The sequence below is a fragment of the Rousettus aegyptiacus genome, unplaced genomic scaffold (genome assembly GCF_014176215.1).
Source record: "Rousettus aegyptiacus isolate mRouAeg1 unplaced genomic scaffold, mRouAeg1.p scaffold_m13_p_7, whole genome shotgun sequence".
NCBI classification, from domain to species: domain Eukaryota; kingdom Metazoa; phylum Chordata; class Mammalia; order Chiroptera; family Pteropodidae; genus Rousettus; species Rousettus aegyptiacus.
The window spans coordinates 70,117,837-70,135,054 of record NW_023416310.1 but is presented as its reverse complement, the minus strand read 5'-3'; the positions used below and the strand labels follow the sequence as shown (position 1 = coordinate 70,135,054).

The 17,218-nt window shown below is 67.1% G+C and overlaps 2 protein-coding genes across 3 annotated transcripts; both read left to right on the top strand.

Moving 5' to 3' along the window:
* The first annotated feature begins 232 nt into the window (after window positions 1-232).
* GET4 (guided entry of tail-anchored proteins factor 4) lies at window positions 233-16,121 on the top strand. 2 transcript variants are annotated; one of them, XM_016119094.2, is made up of 9 exons: window positions 233-472; window positions 6,685-6,763; window positions 7,100-7,181; window positions 7,499-7,648; window positions 10,086-10,224; window positions 11,099-11,239; window positions 11,327-11,402; window positions 11,477-11,549; window positions 15,335-16,121. In XM_016119094.2, exons 1-9 carry the CDS (start codon window positions 321-323, stop codon window positions 15,418-15,420), a joined length of 978 nt encoding a protein of 325 aa, XP_015974580.1. In that variant the 5' UTR covers window positions 233-320; the 3' UTR covers window positions 15,421-16,121. The 2 variants fall into 2 exon arrangements, with proteins under 2 accessions (XP_015974580.1, XP_015974582.1); XM_016119096.2 differs by lacking the exon at window positions 233-472 and adding an exon at window positions 1,375-1,462.
* LOC107497375 lies at window positions 1,457-5,311 on the top strand. The gene is given in 3 exon segments (XM_016119092.2): window positions 1,457-3,854; window positions 3,856-3,986; window positions 3,988-5,311. Coding segments are annotated over 3 exon segments (1,104 nt in total). The 5' UTR covers window positions 1,457-3,683; the 3' UTR covers window positions 4,790-5,311.
* Window positions 16,122-17,218: the final 1,097 nt, after the last annotated feature.

Sequence of the window (17,218 nt, the reverse complement as noted above, 5' to 3'; positions counted from 1 at the left end):
GCCGGAGCCGCGGGCAGCGCCCAGCCCTCATGCGCGCCGCCATTGTGGCGTCAGCGCGCCGCCGCGGTCACGTGGCCTCGCAGGCTCCACGGTCCGCCCGCGGTCATGTGGCCGGCAGCCGCCCACCCTCCCTTGGTCACGTGGCCCCCTCCGCAGCCCGCCCCCGCCGTCACGTGGCCGGCGCCGGCGCGCCCTTCCCAGCCGCGCGCGAATCCTCGCGGGCCACCGTAGAGGACGTCGGGCGGCCGCCGGGACGGAAGCCGAGAGGCGCTGCCGACCGCGCCTGCGACAGCGTCAGCCCTGCGCGGAGCGCCGGCCCGATGGCGGCGGCGGCGATGGCCGAGCAGGAGAGCGCCCGGAACGGCGCCCGCAACCGCGGCGGCGTCCAGCGCGTGGAGGGCAAGCTGCGCGCCAGCGTGGAGAAGGGCGACTACTACGAGGCGCACCAGATGTACCGGACCCTCTTCTTCAGGTACCGCTGCGCCCCGCCGCCGCCTGCCGGGCCCTCCGCCCGGCCGCCGGGCCCGCCGCCCCGCCCCGGCCGCTTCCCATTGGCCGCGCCGCGCCGCCCCGCGTCCCCGTTGGCCCGCGCCGCTGCCTTTCGCCTGGGCGGCCGGGGCGGGCGGCCGTGGCGCGGCCGGGCGGAGGGCTCCGGCGGCCGCCCTGACCCCGGCCGGACCTCGGCTTCCCGCTCCCCGGCCTCCGCGTGCCCAGCCCGCCACCACCCGGCCGTCCCGGCCGCCTCCTGTCCCTCGCCCCGTCCGGCGTCCCCTCCCCCTGCCCGGCCCACCGCCGAGCACCCGGTGGCCGGACCCCCGAGGGCCGTTCGGTTGAAACCCGCACGCGGCGTCTCACGGTTTTCCTCCCCCTGGGCACGGAGCCGTAAGGGTTTAAGCCTGTGCTGTCGCCGCCTTGTCGCCCTTGCTCGCCCGCGCAGTGCTGTCCCGACGCAGCTGTTTCCCAAGCCGGCCGCGCGGCGCCGAGCTGCTCCGTGGCGGGTGGGCCGGGCCGGGCCGCGCCGCGGGCGTGAGCGCGGCTTCGGACACTGCAGGTTCGCACGGGCGCCGGCCGCGTGTCGAGTGACACTGGCGCACCCTGGGTTCAGTCAGATGCGCCTCGTTTCACTAGGGCGGCCGCAGACGTTTTCGAGTGCCGCGTGGCCTGCCTTAATTGATCATTTCCCCCCGGGCTGCCGCGTGTCACTGTTCTGCTCCCATCTGCCGTAATGTCTAACGCGCTGCGTGTGTGTAGGGCGTCCCTGCGAACCGCACAGGGTCCAGGGCCCTTAGGGTTCGAGGCGGAAGACAGTGGGGCCGTTGGCGCTTTAAAGATAGCGGGTTTGATTCGCTCTGTGTGTGCCTTTTCTGTCCACAGGCCGGAGAGCAGCAGACTTCTACGTTTGAGGGCGGCGGGGTCTGGCCTTGACACCGTTTGGGCAGAGACTTGAAGTTTTCTTGAAATAGCAAGTTGAATCACTCTCGGGCATTCTGGGGTGCTTTCTGCTTTGGCTTGAGCTTACCAGTTTATGTTCAGCTTAAACATTGTGACTCGTACATGCCCCCCACGGCGCTTGGGCTTGGTGGTGGCCCAGAGGACCAGGTGGGACCGAGCTGACTGCTCTTCAAGGAACTAGCCAAAGATGTAGGGGGCATTGAACCATATTGTGTCCGCCTGGCAGCTCAGCCAATCCGAAGTCTAGGTGATGGGGAGCCTTTTTGGTGCTCAGGATTTTGCCTGGTGCTTGCTATTCCTGGGCTTTGCAGAGAAGTATTTGCTCCAGTGGTTACTCAGCAAAACTGGATCTCCCCAGACACGACGTTCCTCGTTCTGAGCCGGTTCTGCAGGAGTCGCTGTGAGGAGGGTGGCTGTGGCTGAGCCTGAGCGTGACCCGGCCGAGGACACCCTGCAGAGCCTCTCTGAGCCCCGCTTCCTCATGGGTCGCTTGGGGCATTCCTGTACCTCTTCAGGAATGGTGACAAGTCAGTGATGTGCCATTGGCCTCGCTGGGGAACGCAGGGGACCGAGTGGGCACTGGCCATGTGGCCATCCCGGAGGCCTAACTAAGATAGCCTGGCTTTGTCCCTGACCTCCAGGGTACAGTCCACGTGGAGACGCGTGAGTCCAGTCCTGGTTTAGAACCCGCCGTGCGTGTGCGGCTCCTGGAGAAGTCACAGTCACCAAATCATGCTAATTTTTTAATGTCATTTCACTAATAAATGCATACATATATTTCACGTATTTACATAAAGTGTACGTACGGTTTGATGCATTTTGACATTTGTATACACCCAGGAAACTGTCGCCAATTAAGACGCTGAGAATCGGCATCCAGCACCCCCAGCGTGCGCTCATCCTCGTGGGTACCGGGTCCCGCCCCTCACCCCTAGGCAGCCTCCGGTCTGGCAGGGTGGCTCGGTTTGCATTTCCCGGAGTGCTGTGTACGCGGACTCAGGGCGTCGCCTCTTTTTTCAGTGTGACATTTTGAATTCGCTCAGCGTAGTCACGTCGAGGTCCGTCCTCGCGTGTGGCAGTTCGTTTTCGTCGCGGAGCGGCGTTCCGTCGTGCGGACGGAGCTCGGTTCGTGTGTCCACCCGCCGCCAGTCTGTTCCACTTCACTTCCATCGTGGCCCACGGCAGCGTACGGGGCAGGAGAGCAGTTGGGCACAGTGGCTGACCGCAGTGGCGGGCGGCGTCCCGCAGGCGTGGGCAGGAGTCGCTGGTGCGCTGGGCCGGCCGGAGGCGGAGCATCATGTCGGGGTCTAGCTCTGCCCGGTCGATGGTGCTGGCGGCGGCGGGCGGCCGCCTCGTGTGGTCGGACCTTTCTTCGCCAGGAGGAGGAGGCATCCGTTACTGGCAGTCTGGTAGCCCGCCCACTGTTCGCTTCAGTAACCCTCTGCAGGGTGGCCCCGTGCCGCCACCATCAGCTGGAGGGGCCTCCTGGGCCGGTGCTGCGTTCACCTTCCTGCTGGGCCCTTTCCAAGACCCGGGCCGGGGGTCCATGTGGCCCTTGTGGCCAGAGCCTCATTTGCCTCTTAAGTGGAGAAATATCTTAAAGGAAAACCTTAAAACGCGCGTGCTCTGCACCCCGCGGCTGCGATGGCCGTCTCCTGAGGGAACGGCCGGGGCTCGGGTGGCTGTGCCTCCCGCTTCAGGTTGTGTCTGGGGGCGACCGAGCCCCGCCTGTGCGTCTTTGTGGGGTGTCGCCTAGCCAGGCATGTTCCGCCACACGCGTGTACCACCTCCTCGACGGACACTGGTCTTTTCCAGTGTCTCGGCTGTTGTAAACAACGCCGCGGTCAGCATCGGGGTGTGTGCGTCTTTTTGAGTTAGGGTTTTCCTGTTTCCCACGGAGCCGCGTCATACTTCAGGAGAGCGACTGCGGGGTCGTGTGGCAGCTTTGCTTTGGTTTCGCGAGGCACCTCCGTGCTGTTCCCCGCGCTGCGCCAGCGCACGCCCCCTCCGGCGGAGCACGGGGGCTCCTTCCCTCGCCTCCTCGCCGGCGCTGCTGTTGTGTGGATGACGGCCGTTCCGACAGGTGGGGGAGCAGCTCGCTGTGATTGACACCCCCCTGACAATCGGCGGTGTTGAGCACGAATTCTTTGTATTTCTCGGACGCGGACTCCTTTGAGAAATGTCACCTGCAGGTCTCTTCCCCGCTTTGGTGGCTGCTCGTCCTTCTGCCCATGACAGGTTCCTTGGCCGGGCAGGAGCCTTTCAGTCGGGTGTGGCCTCACTTGTTCGTTTTTGTTCCCTTTGCCGCTGGCGTCAAATTCTCAAAAACGCCACTGAGGCCGGAGCCCGGCCCCGCGTTTCCTCCGGTGTTCCTCGTTCCGGTCTGCGTTCAAGCCTGCGGTCCGTTTTGAGTTCAGGTTGGTGCGCGGTGTCGCGCGGCAGCCCAGACCACCCCCTCGCGTGTGTCTGTCCGTTCGCCCAGCGCCCTTTGGTGAAGAGCCGCCTTCCCTCGCTGGGTGTGCGTGGCGCCTCTCACGCGCCAGGTGCCCGCGCGTGCGGGGGTTTGTTCCGGGGAGCGCGCCGCCCCTGGCTCTGCTTCTCCGCGGCGTCCTCGGGGCGCAGAGTCCGCTGCTGTCGCCGCCTTGCGCTGTCTGCCTCTGGGGCGGCTCACGGGGGCCTGACGACTCTCGTGCTCCTATGCGGCTCCTACGCGGCTCGTCAGATGTTCCCGAGGGAGTGTCCTCTTCCCGTCGTAAAATCTCCGCCTCTCGTTACCCTTTTCGTCGGTCTCAGCGGGAGTGAGTGCGGCTTCCCCCGGACGTCCTCGGCTCGAGTCTGCTCGCCTTCGGAGCTGAGGCGGGTCTCCCAGCGGCAGCCGCCGGCCGGGCGCCGGCTCCTGGCCCGTGCAGAACCTTCCGTGCCTCCGGGCAGGCGAGGCCGTCCGCGCGCACTGGGGGAGGTTGCCGGTCCGCGAGGGCTGAGCCCGGCCACCGCGCCGTCCGCTTTCCGGGCACGCTGTGTCCCCAGGATTTCTTCCCCCCGTGTTTTGCCTGCTGCTTTGGGGTGCAGGCTCTCTGTGGCGTTGTCCTCCGTTTCCTCTCGTGCTCGGGCCCGGCTCTGGGCGTTTGCTTTGTGGTCGCGCCGAGGTTTGCGTTGCGTGTTTCACAGACGGCGCAGCCCTTCTCCGCCGGCGCCTCCCCCACGCCGTGTGCTCGTCACTAAACGAGGCGGATGTAGTTATTTTTTGTTGTTTTTTGCCTTAAAATTTTCATGCTGTAATTGTTTAACACCCTACTCTGAAAAAGCCGTAATCCTCTGCTTCTGTCTGTCACCTTAAAGCGCCGTGTACCTCTGTCTTTCTGTCGTCGGGAGACGAGCCCCTTTCGGCGTTCCTTGCGACGCGGGCCCCGCGGCCACCCCCTCCGCTCCCGTCCGTCTGGGACAGCCTGCCTTCCCCACGGCCGAAGGGCAGCTTTGCGGGACATCGTCTTCTCAGCTGGAGAGTGTCTGCTGAGGAGGCCGATGACAGCCCGCTGGGCTGGGGGGTGTGCCCCCCCCACCCCAGAGCTCCGTCACCGGCTCCTGGGAGTTTCAGGGTGACGTCTTGAGACGGCCTTTTTGCGTTGAGATAACTAGGAAGTCTGTGTGCGTTTCGGATCCTGATGTCCAGTCCTGTGCCCAGGCTTGGGACGGTCCGGGCGACTGTTTCTCTGCGTGGGCGCTGCCCCCTTCTCCGTCTCTTTGGGGATCCCCGTTGTCCCCTGACGCCCTTGCCAGTGGAGGCGGGTGGCCCTGCGGGCCCAGTCCCCATCACCGCGCGGCACCCCCAGACCTCTGCCTGCTGCCCGCCGCCCGCCGCGTTTCCCGTGCTTTCCTGTCCCCACCCAGGTCCGTCGGCCCCTCTCGTGGCGTTGTGGCCTCTGCTGCAGTCCTCCTGCTCATGGAGCTTATTCCTGCGCCTCCTCGTGGCCCCCTGACTTGGTCGTGACTGCCGCCGGGAATTCCGCCACCCAGAGCACAGCGCCCCTGACTCCGCGCTGGGTTTCTGGGTTTCTGGAGCCGGCCGTTCCCCTTCTGCTGCCGATCTGCCTGGGCGCGCGTGGTGCTGGGCGGGTCCTGCTCAGCCGCTGCGGCCGGTCGGAAGCCGCCGGCACCTTCCCCAGGTTGAGTTCAATCGGAGCAGTTCCGCGGGGGTCACTGGAGGTCCTTCCGTCGTTTTCCAGCAGATGGCGCTCTGGCCCAGTTTTCGTTTTACCTGCGCACGTGCGGCTCCGGGCCGCGGTGGGAGGGGGGTTGCCGCCTGGGTGCCCTACTGTGGCGGGCCGCCTGGGCCTCGCGCCCCGCGTGGGTCTCTCCCGCGCCCCGGCGTGTTGAGCAGGGAACTTTTGCAGGGTTAGGGGTGAGTGACTAGTTGTGGAGTTACAAGGAGACGCAAAGGGGCGTCTCACTCCACGTGGCGCTCTTTTCAAATAAGGACAGAATAAAGGAGGCGCCGCACAGGCGCCCCGCCGTGTGGGTGACAGCGCGCCCCTGCCTGTGCCTCAGGCTGCAGGCCGCCCGCTCCGTCTGCGCTCTGCCCCCTGAGGCCTTGGAGGGCAGCTCCTCCCTGCTCGGTCACCCAGGACCCACGTGCCCTCCCTGCCCGAAAAGAACCGTGCAAGTTCACTAGGCACAGTTGCCTTTCACCGTTCTGTAGTTTTTCAGCTTTTCTCCGCCTGCCGCAGGCCGTCGGGGGTCACTGGGGAAGGACAGGGGGGCGGGGAGGGGGAAGCCCTGGGCGCTGTCCCGTTCCCCTCCCCCACCCAGGCACCGGTGCTCTGGGGGGAGCCACGGGCTGTGTCATCCCCAGGGTCGGCTAGCCTTGCAGGGGCCCGTTTCCTCCGGCTGGTGTTCTGAGAAGTCGTCTGTCACGGCCTCTGCGGGGTCTAGCCGAGGCGGGCGGTGTGGTTGTCACTCAGGGTAACCACCTGCAGCCCTGTGTGTCCCCACGAGCTTGTTCAGAGCAAACACCGTGGCGCCAGGGAGCGTGCAGGACGGGAGCGGGAGGCGGTGTGTGCGCGTGCGCACACGTGGTACCCGCGGAGCCCCGACGCCGCGGACCGGGAACCGCCCACTGCTGTCCAGCCTCGTGGGAGGCGCGCGTGCGCAGCAGTGCGGGCCGCGGGCTGCTCTCTGGGGGGCGGGCTCTCTGGGGGCGGGCAGCTGGCCTCACTGGCTCCCCGCCCCGCGCAGGTACACGTCGCAGAGCAGGCACGCGGAGGCCCGGGAGCTCATGTGCTCGGGGGCGCTGCTCTTCTTCAGCCACGGCCAGGTAAGCTGCGGGCGTCCCCAGGTGTCTCAGCTCGAGGCCTGTGGGCCGGAACAGGGACACCCAGGGAGAGGCCTAAGCGCAACCTTGAACGGTCTTTGGCCCTGGCCCCGCTTCCCACGGCTGGGCAAGCGTCCTCGAACCCCAGGGTCCAGGCACCGGCTCCGGCACCCGCCGGCCGCGCCCAGGCCGGGGTCCCTTACCCCAGCAGCACTGCTGAGTGACTTGGTCTCTCAGGGTCGTTCTGTCACGAGTGTACACCACGCAGCTGCACGGTCACTCCGAACACAGAGCTGTGTCTCTGACCCTGCGGCTCTGGTCTGTTTCCACGCTTTGTAGCAAAACAGTGCTGCAGACTTGTCCATGCTGGTCTTGGAGTCACTGGAGAAGGCGGAGGTGGAGGTGGCCGACGAGCTGTTGGGTGAGGCTTTCTGAGGCACACAGGGTCCCTTTACCTATGGGACAGTTTCAAGGCCGGTCTTTCATGTAGCACACGGGCCTGGGAACCCATGCTGGGCCATCCCAGAGACCCAGGTGCGGGCAGCCCTGCGTGGGGCCCTGCGTGCGGTGGAGGGACGCACGGCTGCTGGCTCTGCGCCAGGTCCACGGGGCAGCCCTGGGTGGCACTGGCGCCGTGGGAGGCCACGGGACACACGGCCGGTCGCTCGTCTGCCTGCCTTCGCACAGAGAGCTGCAGGCTGCCTGCCCTGCGGGTAAGGGTCTGCTGTGCCGTTTCAGAAAATCTGGCTAAACTGTTCAGCCTGATGGACCCCAGTTCCCCGGAGCGTGTGGCCTTCGTCTCCAGAGCCCTGAAGTGGTCCAGCGGTGGCTCAGGGAAGCTGGGCCACCCCCGGCTGCACCAGCTGCTGGCCCTCACCCTGTGGAAAGGTAAGCCTGCTGTTGGGGGCCTCGGGGGGCTCTAGACCACACGTCCCCAGTGTGCCCCCGTCCGCTGTCCCCAGGAGAGCTCCTCAGCCTCTGCCAGCGAGGAGGGGTTGCTCGGTCTGGGTACCACGGACACCTGTGCCCTGCTGGCGAGGCACCTGGCTCGAAGGCGCAGCGCTGGGAGGCCAGGGTGGCTGCGGTGGGCCTGGCCCGTCCCTTTCTTGTCCACGGATTGTCACTCGTCCTGGAGCACACACCGTCCCGCCTCCAGGCCTCCTCCTTGGGACGCCCCCCCTCCCCCGACTCTGATGGCGCCATGCTCTGCCCCGTGGTGAAGTCGTGTGGGGCACAGTGTGGCTCTGGGCTCCGGCCGGGGGCTTGGCATCACCCAGCCTCGAGTGGCCACTGCCCGCCTGGCCCCACCCCTTCCCTCGGGGCCAGTGGTGCTTCATGGGCCATGTCCCCACCTGCTGCGGCAGGACCCTGGGGAGTCAGCCTGCCGTCCCTCCGGGTGCTGGCTCCGCCCCCATTCCAGAGGCATGTCAGCGAGGACGCCGGGTCAGACCCAGGGGAGGTCAGAGGCTGGGCAGCTAAGGAAAGTCCCTTTGGAACGTGGCCCGGAGGAAGGACACGACGGAGGGACAGCAGTGGCCAGCGAGCCCCGCGGGCTCCTCCCCCTCCCAACTCGGCCCTTTCCTAGTGCTTGCGGCCGGTCCCCCTCACCCCTAAGAACTCAGCCTCGTGCCACTGTGCCACAGATGGCGTCTCGTGACCCCTGCCCGGTCGTAGCTCCCTTCCTGTTCCTCCTCTGTGTGTCCCCGCCAACGGCCTACTGGGCTCGTTCACCGCAGACGCCCAGGAGGCACCTCCGAGGAAGCCATCCGGAGCCATGTCCCATCTGCCGGGGGGCGCGGAGGAGTGGGGTGTCCCTAGGGTTCCGCCCATGATGTCTGCCTCGTCCCGTGGAGGAGTGGGGCCACCTGCGGGGCGGTGGGGAGCACCACGCCCACCCACGTCGGGCCTGTGCTGCCAGCCAGCGTTCACAGGGCACCTGCTCTGCCCGGCCCGTGTTGGTGGGTCCGTGGGTGACGGCAGGCGGGGAGTGGGCCCGACCCGCGTGGTCCCCAGGGTCACTCAGAGGCCTCTGTGGCGCAGGAGCCACAGAGCCCATGGTTTAGCAGTGACGGTTCGAGAGCCCATGGCAGACAACCTTCCCCGTGCTGCCCGAGGCCCAGGCCGACGCGGGCAGTCCTGGTCAGTGGCCACCTCCTGCAGCAACAGGGCTGTGCTGAGGGCCATGTGCAGAGGGGCAGGGCCTGACCGGGGCTGGGGCATGCTCCCCGGGGCGGCCTCCAGGCGGGCGTGAAGGCCCAGAGCCACTCTGCCGGGGTCCTCAGCTGATCTTCTCAAGTGGGCGCTCTAAAACCAGAAGGTCGTCGGGGGTCAGAGGAGCGAAGGGAGCCACAGAATTGCTGGTCTGCGTCCGTGGCGGCGTTCTCCAGGCGGCAGCCGGCGGGCCAGGGCCGGGGCGGGGCGGCAGCAGGGACGGGTGCGCGTGTGAGGCGTGACCCCGTGTGCTCTGGGGGTGGCCCAGGAGGAGCCAGGGCTCTGGACCCCCGCCCCCCACCAGTGGGGCGGGGGTCCAGAGCGGAGTCAAGTCGCTCTAGGGCACGGCCATCGGGGCACGGTGCGCAGCGTGGAGGGGAAGCGGGGTGGCGAGCGGAAGTGGGTGCCTGGTCAGTTCCGCGAACGCGGCCCGTGGAGCCCGGCGTCATCACCAGACCCCCGACCGCAAGGCTGGCCGAGCAGCTCCACGTCAGGCTCTGTGGGCCACAACCTGCTGCGTGGGTCACAGGCGTCGCCGAGGGTGGGCCGAGAACGGGCCACCGAGACCCTCAGGCACATGAGTCACTTGCCAAGACACGGGACTGGTCCCTGACTGGCTCCCGGTGGCCCCACTTTGGGGACGGTCTGGCCTCTCCCGAGGACAGATAGCCGGGGTTCTTCTGCCCAGCGTGGCAGTGATAGGCATGTTGCTCGCTGCCGCCCTGGGGGCGCACGGGCCCCATCGGCGCTCCCAGGGGCTTTGTCCCTGTCCCTTCGTCCAGGAGGCTTCTCTCCAGTGCCTGCTCCGTGCCGGGTCCCCAGGGTTCCCTCCTTGTGGGGCAGACAGACTGGACAGGCGAAGAGGAAGGCCCAGCACGTGCAGGAAGGCGGGAGGAGCCCCCAGCGTGGCGGGGTCTCAGGGCTCTTGGCAAACGGCATGGCCCATGGGAGGGGCCGCCTGAGGGTCGCAGTGCTTGTGGGGGGGGGGGCGGCGCTTGCACCTGAGGCCCCTGTGGCTGTGGGGACACCGGGCGGCTGGCTAGCTGGGTTAGGCGGCGCCCTTGCGTTCCGCGTGTGCGGGGCCGCGGGGCTCACGGCCTGTCTCCCCTCGCAGAGCAGAACTACTGTGAGTCCCGGTACCACTTCCTGCACTCAGCAGACGGCGAAGGCTGCGCCAACATGCTGGTGGAGTACTCCACCTCCCGGGGCTTCCGCAGCGAGGTGGACATGTTCGTGGCCCAGGCCGTCCTCCAGTAGGTACCCATGGTCGCCCGGCCAAGACGTGCGCGCGCAGCCCACGCGCCACCGGCCCTCTGTGGCCCTGTGCTCATGGCCACTGCGGCTCGGGGACATCGCGACATGCCAGCTGGCCTTCACGAGGGCAGCGTTCTGCGCTGCCGTTATTCCCGCCCCATCACCACGCTCGCGTGGGGGGTTTTCCAGTGTCAGGCAGCAGTTCTGTCCAGCGGGGTTGGGGGTCTCAAGCAGCGTCCTGGCGGAGGGACGTGCTTTCGCAGGCAGCTTCCCGGGCCGTGCGGCCTTTCCAGATGTTCCCTGCCTGGAACGTCTCGCCGTGTGGCACTGGCAGCAGCTCCGCCCCCACTGGCTTCTGTCCCAGTCAGACCTCCTCCTCCTCTCGAAAGCGTGGAGACGTGAGCGGGGGGAAGGCCCGGGCCCCTACGCCCCTGCCGTCCCCGAGCTCCGGCCTTTGCCCTTCCTAATGGAGGCAGCCGCGTGGCGCGGGGCAGGGCGCGTCCGCACTGACGGGGTGGGTCCCGGACACCCGCAGACCCCCCGCACCCCCGAGCCGGACGTGTCTCAGCGTCCAGCGCCCGCTGCCCCTGGCTCTGTGGCCTTTTCTCTGGACCGAGCTTGCCTGATGTCCTCGTCATGGGTCCCTCTGCATGAGAGTGGCCTGAACGAGGCGCACACGTTGGCCAAGTCCAGCAGCGCGGTGGCCTCGGGGCGGGGACCAGGCGGGCCGCGTGATCCAGGGCCACCCCGCTGTGCACCCACCTGGGCCTCGGATGCGTCACCCGCCCAGGCCGACTGCGTGTCCTCCGGCCGTGGCGCGTGCGGCCGCTGACAGCGGGCTCCCTGTGCCCCCCCACCCCCCCCCCCCCGCAGGTTCCTCTGCTTGAAGAACAAGCGCAGTGCGTCGGTGGTGTTCTCCACGTACACGCGGAAGCACCCGTCCATCGAGGGCGGGCCGCCCTTCGTGCAGCCGCTGCTCAACTTCCTCTGGTTCCTGCTGCTGGCCGTGGACGGGTGAGTGTGCGGGGGCTCGCCGCGGGCGCGGGCGCGGGGCGCGGGCCGAGCGGAGGTGAGCGGCGTCCCCTCCCGTCTCCGTTTCAGGGGCAAGCTGACGGTGTTCACGGTGCTGTGCGAGCAGTACCAGCCGTCCCTGCGGCGCGACCCCATGTACAACGAGGTGAGCGGCGCGGGGGGCGGGGGGCGGGGGAGGCGTCCTGCGGCCCGCGCTGAGCGCCCCGCCCCCCGCCCCAGTACCTCGACAGGATCGGCCAGCTGTTCTTCGGCGTGACGCCCAAGCAGACGTCGGCGTACGGGGGCTTGCTCGGTAAGGGCCGCGTGCACCCCCAGGCCCCCCCCACCAGCCCCGCTCCTGGGCCCTGCTGCACCCGCGGCCCCCGCCCAGGGCCCCTCCCAGCACGCGGCCAGCTCGCCGCCCTCGCTCCTGTCGTCCTGGTCACATGCACGTGGCATGACGCTTGCTGCCGGAGCCATTTCCGAGCGTCCAGTTCAGGGGCCTGAAGTGCACTCTGTGCAGCTGCCACGATCATCCCGTCTTCCCAAAGGGACCCCGGCCCCGGCCCCGGGCACCCTGCCTCCCGCTGTCTCTGCGACACTGCCTCCTCAGGGGCCTCGCGTGTCGGGAATGACACGGGCCACCCCCCTTCGTGCCTGGCCGTTTTCACGCGGCACCGTCCTCAGGGTCGATCCACGCCGCTCCTGGTGTGGGTTTCTCTCTCACGGCTGGGTGACTCACGTGGATGGCTGCGTGCGGCCGGGCAGCCACCCGCCGATGGGCGCAGGTTGTCCCCCCGCCACCCGTGTCCTGGCCCCTGAGGGCCGTGCTGCTGGGAGTGTGGGCATCACACGGCTCTCGGAGACCCTGCACTCGCCCCTCCTGGGCACAGCCCCGGCAGCGGGCTCCTGGGGCCGGCGGGACTGCGCGTGGCGACCCCGTCTCAGTACCGGGCCCTGCACGCCGTCCCCAGTGGCCGCGCCGCTCACCCCGTGCTGGCCCTGCGGCGCCCACCGCTCCACGCCCTCAGCCAGCTCGCGGTCTCTGCTGAGTGCACGGTGGGGCCCCCCGAGGTCTCGACCCCAGTTCCTCGATACCAGTGGCGTTGAGGGTGCTGCCCCCTGCTCCTTGGCCACTTGCGCATCTGCTCAGATCACTGCCTTATTTTTGAATCGGGTGTTTTAGGAGTTCTGCATTTTCTGGATGTTGATCCTTTCAGATTCGTGATTTGCAGATGTTTTTTCTGTCCTGTGGGGTGCCTTTTTTTTTTCTTGAGGTTACTTTTTTAGAGCAGTTTTAGGTTCACGGCAAAATGAAGAGGAAGGGGCGGAGGGTCCCGGGTGCGCCTTCCCCGCACGCACGGCCCCCGTGGGCTGTGATCACGGCGTCGCCCAGCGTCCACGGGGGACAGCGGGGTCACTCGCGCTGTGCGCGCTGTGGGTTCGGACAGATGCACAGTGACGCACCCACGGACGCAGCATCTCACGGAGCAGCCTCCCTGCCTGCGGCCCCGCGGCCCCTCCCCGCGGCCCCTCCCCGCGGCCCCTCCCCGCGGCGCTGTGCTCCGTCGCTGGCGTCCCGATGCACAGACACTTAAACCTTTCGTGACGTCCCGTCGATTTTCCTCGTCACTCGTGCCTTTGGTGTCAAGACGTTAGTGCCACGTCCCAGGTCACGAAGCTTTTGCTCTGTGTTTTTTCCTAATGGTTTTAGTTCGTGTTTAGTTCTAGATCCGTTTTTAGTTTTATGTACGGTGTTAAACGAGAGTCCGGCCTCCCGCGCGCGGATGCCTAGTGTTCTCGGCACCGTTTCTTGAGGACACCGCCCTCGCCCCGTGGAGTGTCCTTGGCTCCAGCGTCAGGAGCCACCCGGCCACGCGTGCCCCGTGCGCCTGCTCTCCGTGTTCCACGCGGCGCGCACTGCGTCCGTGGCCTTCGCTTTGTAGGGAGTTTTAAAATCCGGAAGCGCGAGTCCTTCAGCTTTGTTCTTTTATGGGATCTTTTTGGCTATTTGGAGGTCCCTCAAGATTCCACACAAGTTGTAGGAGACATTTTTCTGTTTTGCAGAGCACACTGGGAGTTCGGAAGGGACCACACGATTCCGTAGGTCGCTGTGCGGCATCAGCGTCTTAGCGGCCTGTGTCCGGCACTGGACGCGGGGCCCGGCCCCTCGCCGCCCGAGTGTCTCGGTTTTGGTGCCGCTGTGAGCCCCCTTTCAGTGGTTCGTGGTGTATAGAGGTGCAGAGGAATTTTTACCTTGGTGTTACGTCCTGCAACTTTCGTGAATTCATTTATTCTAACAGCTTTTAAATTGAATCCTTGGGCTTTTTTATATAGAGAGTCACGTTATTTACGAGCAGAGATCATTTTATTTCTTCGTTCCCAATTCAGACGCCTTCTCTCTCTGCCTGACGGCCCCGGCTAGGACCCCAGTGCGGTGGTGAGACCCTGCGCCCGGCCTGGCTCCTGGTCTCAGAGGAGCAGCGTGAGCGCGGTATGCGCCGAGGACGTTTCCTGTGTGGCCTTTACCACGTGGAGGTCGTTGGCTTGTGTTCCTGTTTTATGGAGTGTGTTTGTGAGTGTAGGGTCCTGCCACGTGCTGGTTGCGGGTCCCTGTGGTGTGTCGCGGTGGCCGACCTTAGCTGGGGAACCAGCCCTGCGTCCCAGGGTGCATCTCACCCGTCCGGGGTGCGGGACCCCGGCGAAGCAGCCGAGGCGGGTCCGCGGGCGCCCTCGGGGGGCTGCGTGTGTTCGCCGGGGCATCGGCCGGCGGTGTCTCCCGCGCAGTCTCTGGGCCAGTGTTGTGCTGGCCTCGGGGAGCTCGGCAGCGTCCCCGGCAGGGTGCGGAAGAGCCCGAGGGCCGGCAGCAGCCTCGTCAGGGGTGCAGGCCCCGGCCTGCCACGCGGGCCGGCTGCCGACTGCCCGGGCTCCGTGCTCGCCGTGGGGCTCCGTGCTCGCCGTGGGTCTGGCCAGCCTTTGCGTGTCATTGCGTGTCAGCCTCGGGAGGCGTCTCAGGCCAGGTTTCTGACCCCGCCTTCAAGGCCAGGCCACATCCCCGGCATCTGGCCTGTCTGCCCCCAGCTGGGTTCGGACACGGCTCTCCCCTGGGGCCAAGGCCGGCACGGCCCTGTGTCTAAAGGTGGGGTTCGACAGCCCTTGACATTTTGCTTTATTTTTGAGTTGGCAAGTCGCGTTTCAGGGTGGAGCGTTCACAGGCTTGCGCCCCTGGCCTGCCTTGCTGCCACCCCCCCCCCCCCGTCTCCCCGCAGGCCCGCGCCCCCCGCGGGGCGCCGTGCCGTGCATCCTGGCCGCCCCGCGTGCCCTCATGCACGGGGCCTGCTGCAGGAGACACAGTGGCAGGCCCGGGCGGGACTTGTCCATAGAGCTTGAGGGCGCTGCCGCTATGTGCCGAAGCTCCGCGCAGACGGCACAGCTCGGGGCTCCAAGCAGGCCAGGTGGGCGGCGGCACCTGGTGCCCAGGACGGTGTGCCATCTCCGAGGTCACCCGCTCGACTCCTCTCTCGGGCCCTGCAGTGGCCATGCCTCGTGCTGCCCGCGCCTCGCACTGCGCCTCGGCCCCGTAGCGTGACCCTCCGCGCCTGCCAGGCCTGGGCTCCGGGCCTCCCTCCTCACCCCACTCACTTCCGTCAGGACTGGTCCGTGTGCCCAGTGCCCGAGCCGAGTTGCAGACCAGGGGAGGTTTCACACCTGCGTGACGGTCTCTCTGCGCCTAATCCCTCGTGTGGACCTTCACACTTAGATCTTGTACCGACGTAATTGTTCTCTGGATAAGGATTATGAGTGAAAGGGAAGTGTCAGCTGTGGCAGCACCCTTTGGACATGGCCGCGTGGGGGCGCCACGTGTCCGTGCGCGCACCTGCCGCGGGCTGCGGCCCTCCCTCTGCTTGCCCCCGTTGTCCGCGACGCTGTTGAGTGACACCTCTTCGGGATTCTCCGGGTGGCCGAGCCGTGTCCCCGCCGACCGCACTCAAGGCCTCTCTGCTGTCAGGCGGTCCTCGGGGAAACCACGTGGGGCGCCGGGGGGCGGGGCCGCCGCGGGCTCCCGGAGGAGCCGCCCTGACGCGCCTTTGCTTCCAGGGAACCTTCTGAGCAGCCTCATGGGCTCCTCGGAGCAGGAGGGCGAGGACAGCCAGGACGACGGCAGCCCCATCGAGCTGGACTGACGCCGCCACGGCCGGGCCGCCACGGCCGCCCGCGCCTGGAGGCCCCGCCCCGTGGGCGCGGCTTCGTGCGCGAGCCTGGACGCGCTCGGGGACCTGCGGCAGCGTGCGCGTGCGCGCTGGCTGGGCCGCGGGGCCCGCCACGCAGGGCGCCTCGGGTTGACCCCCAATAAAGCACAGGCTGCGCGCCACCACCCGTTCCCCGTCCTCTGTTTCTGGTTTGCTTGGGGAGGGCGCGGCTGGCACAGGCGCCCGGTGCACGTGGCGCCCTGTGGTGGCCTGGCCCCCCGTGTCCTGGAGAGCACCCCGGTGCCTCTCTGTGCCAAACCCTGGGCACCACGGCCCGCCGCCGAGCACAGGGCCGCCGCAGCGGCCTCCTGCGAAGGGAAGCGCAGGGCTTCTCACCTTTGAGATGCAATATTTATTTCACTGGGTGGCGACCCCTTCGACCTGTTGTAGGTTTCTTCCAAATGCGCAGTCCAGGAATGAGCAGGTGTGTCCGTTCTCACTGATGCTGCAGCAGCTGTTCCCAGGGCCGTTACAAAGGGGGACGCTTTATTTTTTCACAATTAAAGTAAGAGTTGTAGATTGGTGCACAGCGATCATGCATGAGAAGGGGCGAAGCATATGGTTTTGTTTACTGTAAAAACGGAATTTAAAGGTTTGTGTTCATTGTTGCGTTTAAATAAATCCTTTATACTGGGCTTTGCGGCGCTGGTCCTTTCTGAGTGAGCCGGGGCGGGGCAGCGGCCGGGGTATCGGAGCAGGTGTGGGAGCAGCTGCGGAGCCCCAGGTGGGGAGCAGGAGCGGCCAGTGCTGGGCAGTGCTCGCCACCTGGGGCCAGTGTTGGCCAAGTCTCGCTTCCTTTGTATCTGGAGAAACCAGATCTGCTACAGGCTAAGGCTACAAGGGGGTGCTGCATTGAGCCCCCAATAGCGAGGGGCCGGTGGGGACCGCGCTGGCCCGCACACGCTTGGAGCCCCCCACACGCCAGGAGGTTGTCTGGGAGGGAGGTGTTGCATGGGGGCCTTGAGGAAGGGTGAGGTGGGGCTCTGAACCCCTGACGGAGTCCTGCTTGTCTTGAAACCGTGAATGGCACACAGCTGACCCGTGCGTGGGCAGGTGGGGCGCGGTGCATGCCGGTGCCCGCTTCGCCCGGGGCCAGCACCAGGCACGCGCGGAAGCGGCCTGCGGAACAGCCGCGCGGGAGCCCGTGGCCTGCCCCCGACTCGGGTGATGACGACTCAGGTGATCCCCGCACGTGTCGGCTCCGAGCAGATGGCGCTCACAGCTGTCAGCCCCTGAGCACTTGGGAGCCGCACGGCGGCTCGGACGGGTGGGGCCTGCGTGGCACCGCCCCCCCGTGAGCATTTTCCCCAGCCTGGGGCAGGCAGGCCGAGGTCAGTCAGCGGGACAGGGTGGCCGCCTGTGCTGACCGCGTGGCCCACCGTCGCCACCCAACGATCAGGACTGGGAGCGGCCCCCACACGCAGGTGACCACCGGTATGTGAGACGCCCCGGTGTGCAGCCGGCGGTGTGACCGCGTGTGTGTGAGATCCCCCCCCAGGTGTGCAGCCGGCGGTGTGACCGCGTGTATGAGATTCCCCCCCCCAGGTGTGCAGCCGGCAGCGTGACCGCGTGTATGAGATTCCCCCCCCAGGTGTGCAGCCGGCGGTGTGACCACGTGTGAGATCCCCCCCCAGGTGTGCAGCCGGCGGTGTGACCACGTGTATGAGATTCCCCCCCCAGGTGTGCAGCCGGCGGTGTGACCACGTGTGAGATCCCCCCCAGGTGTGCAGCC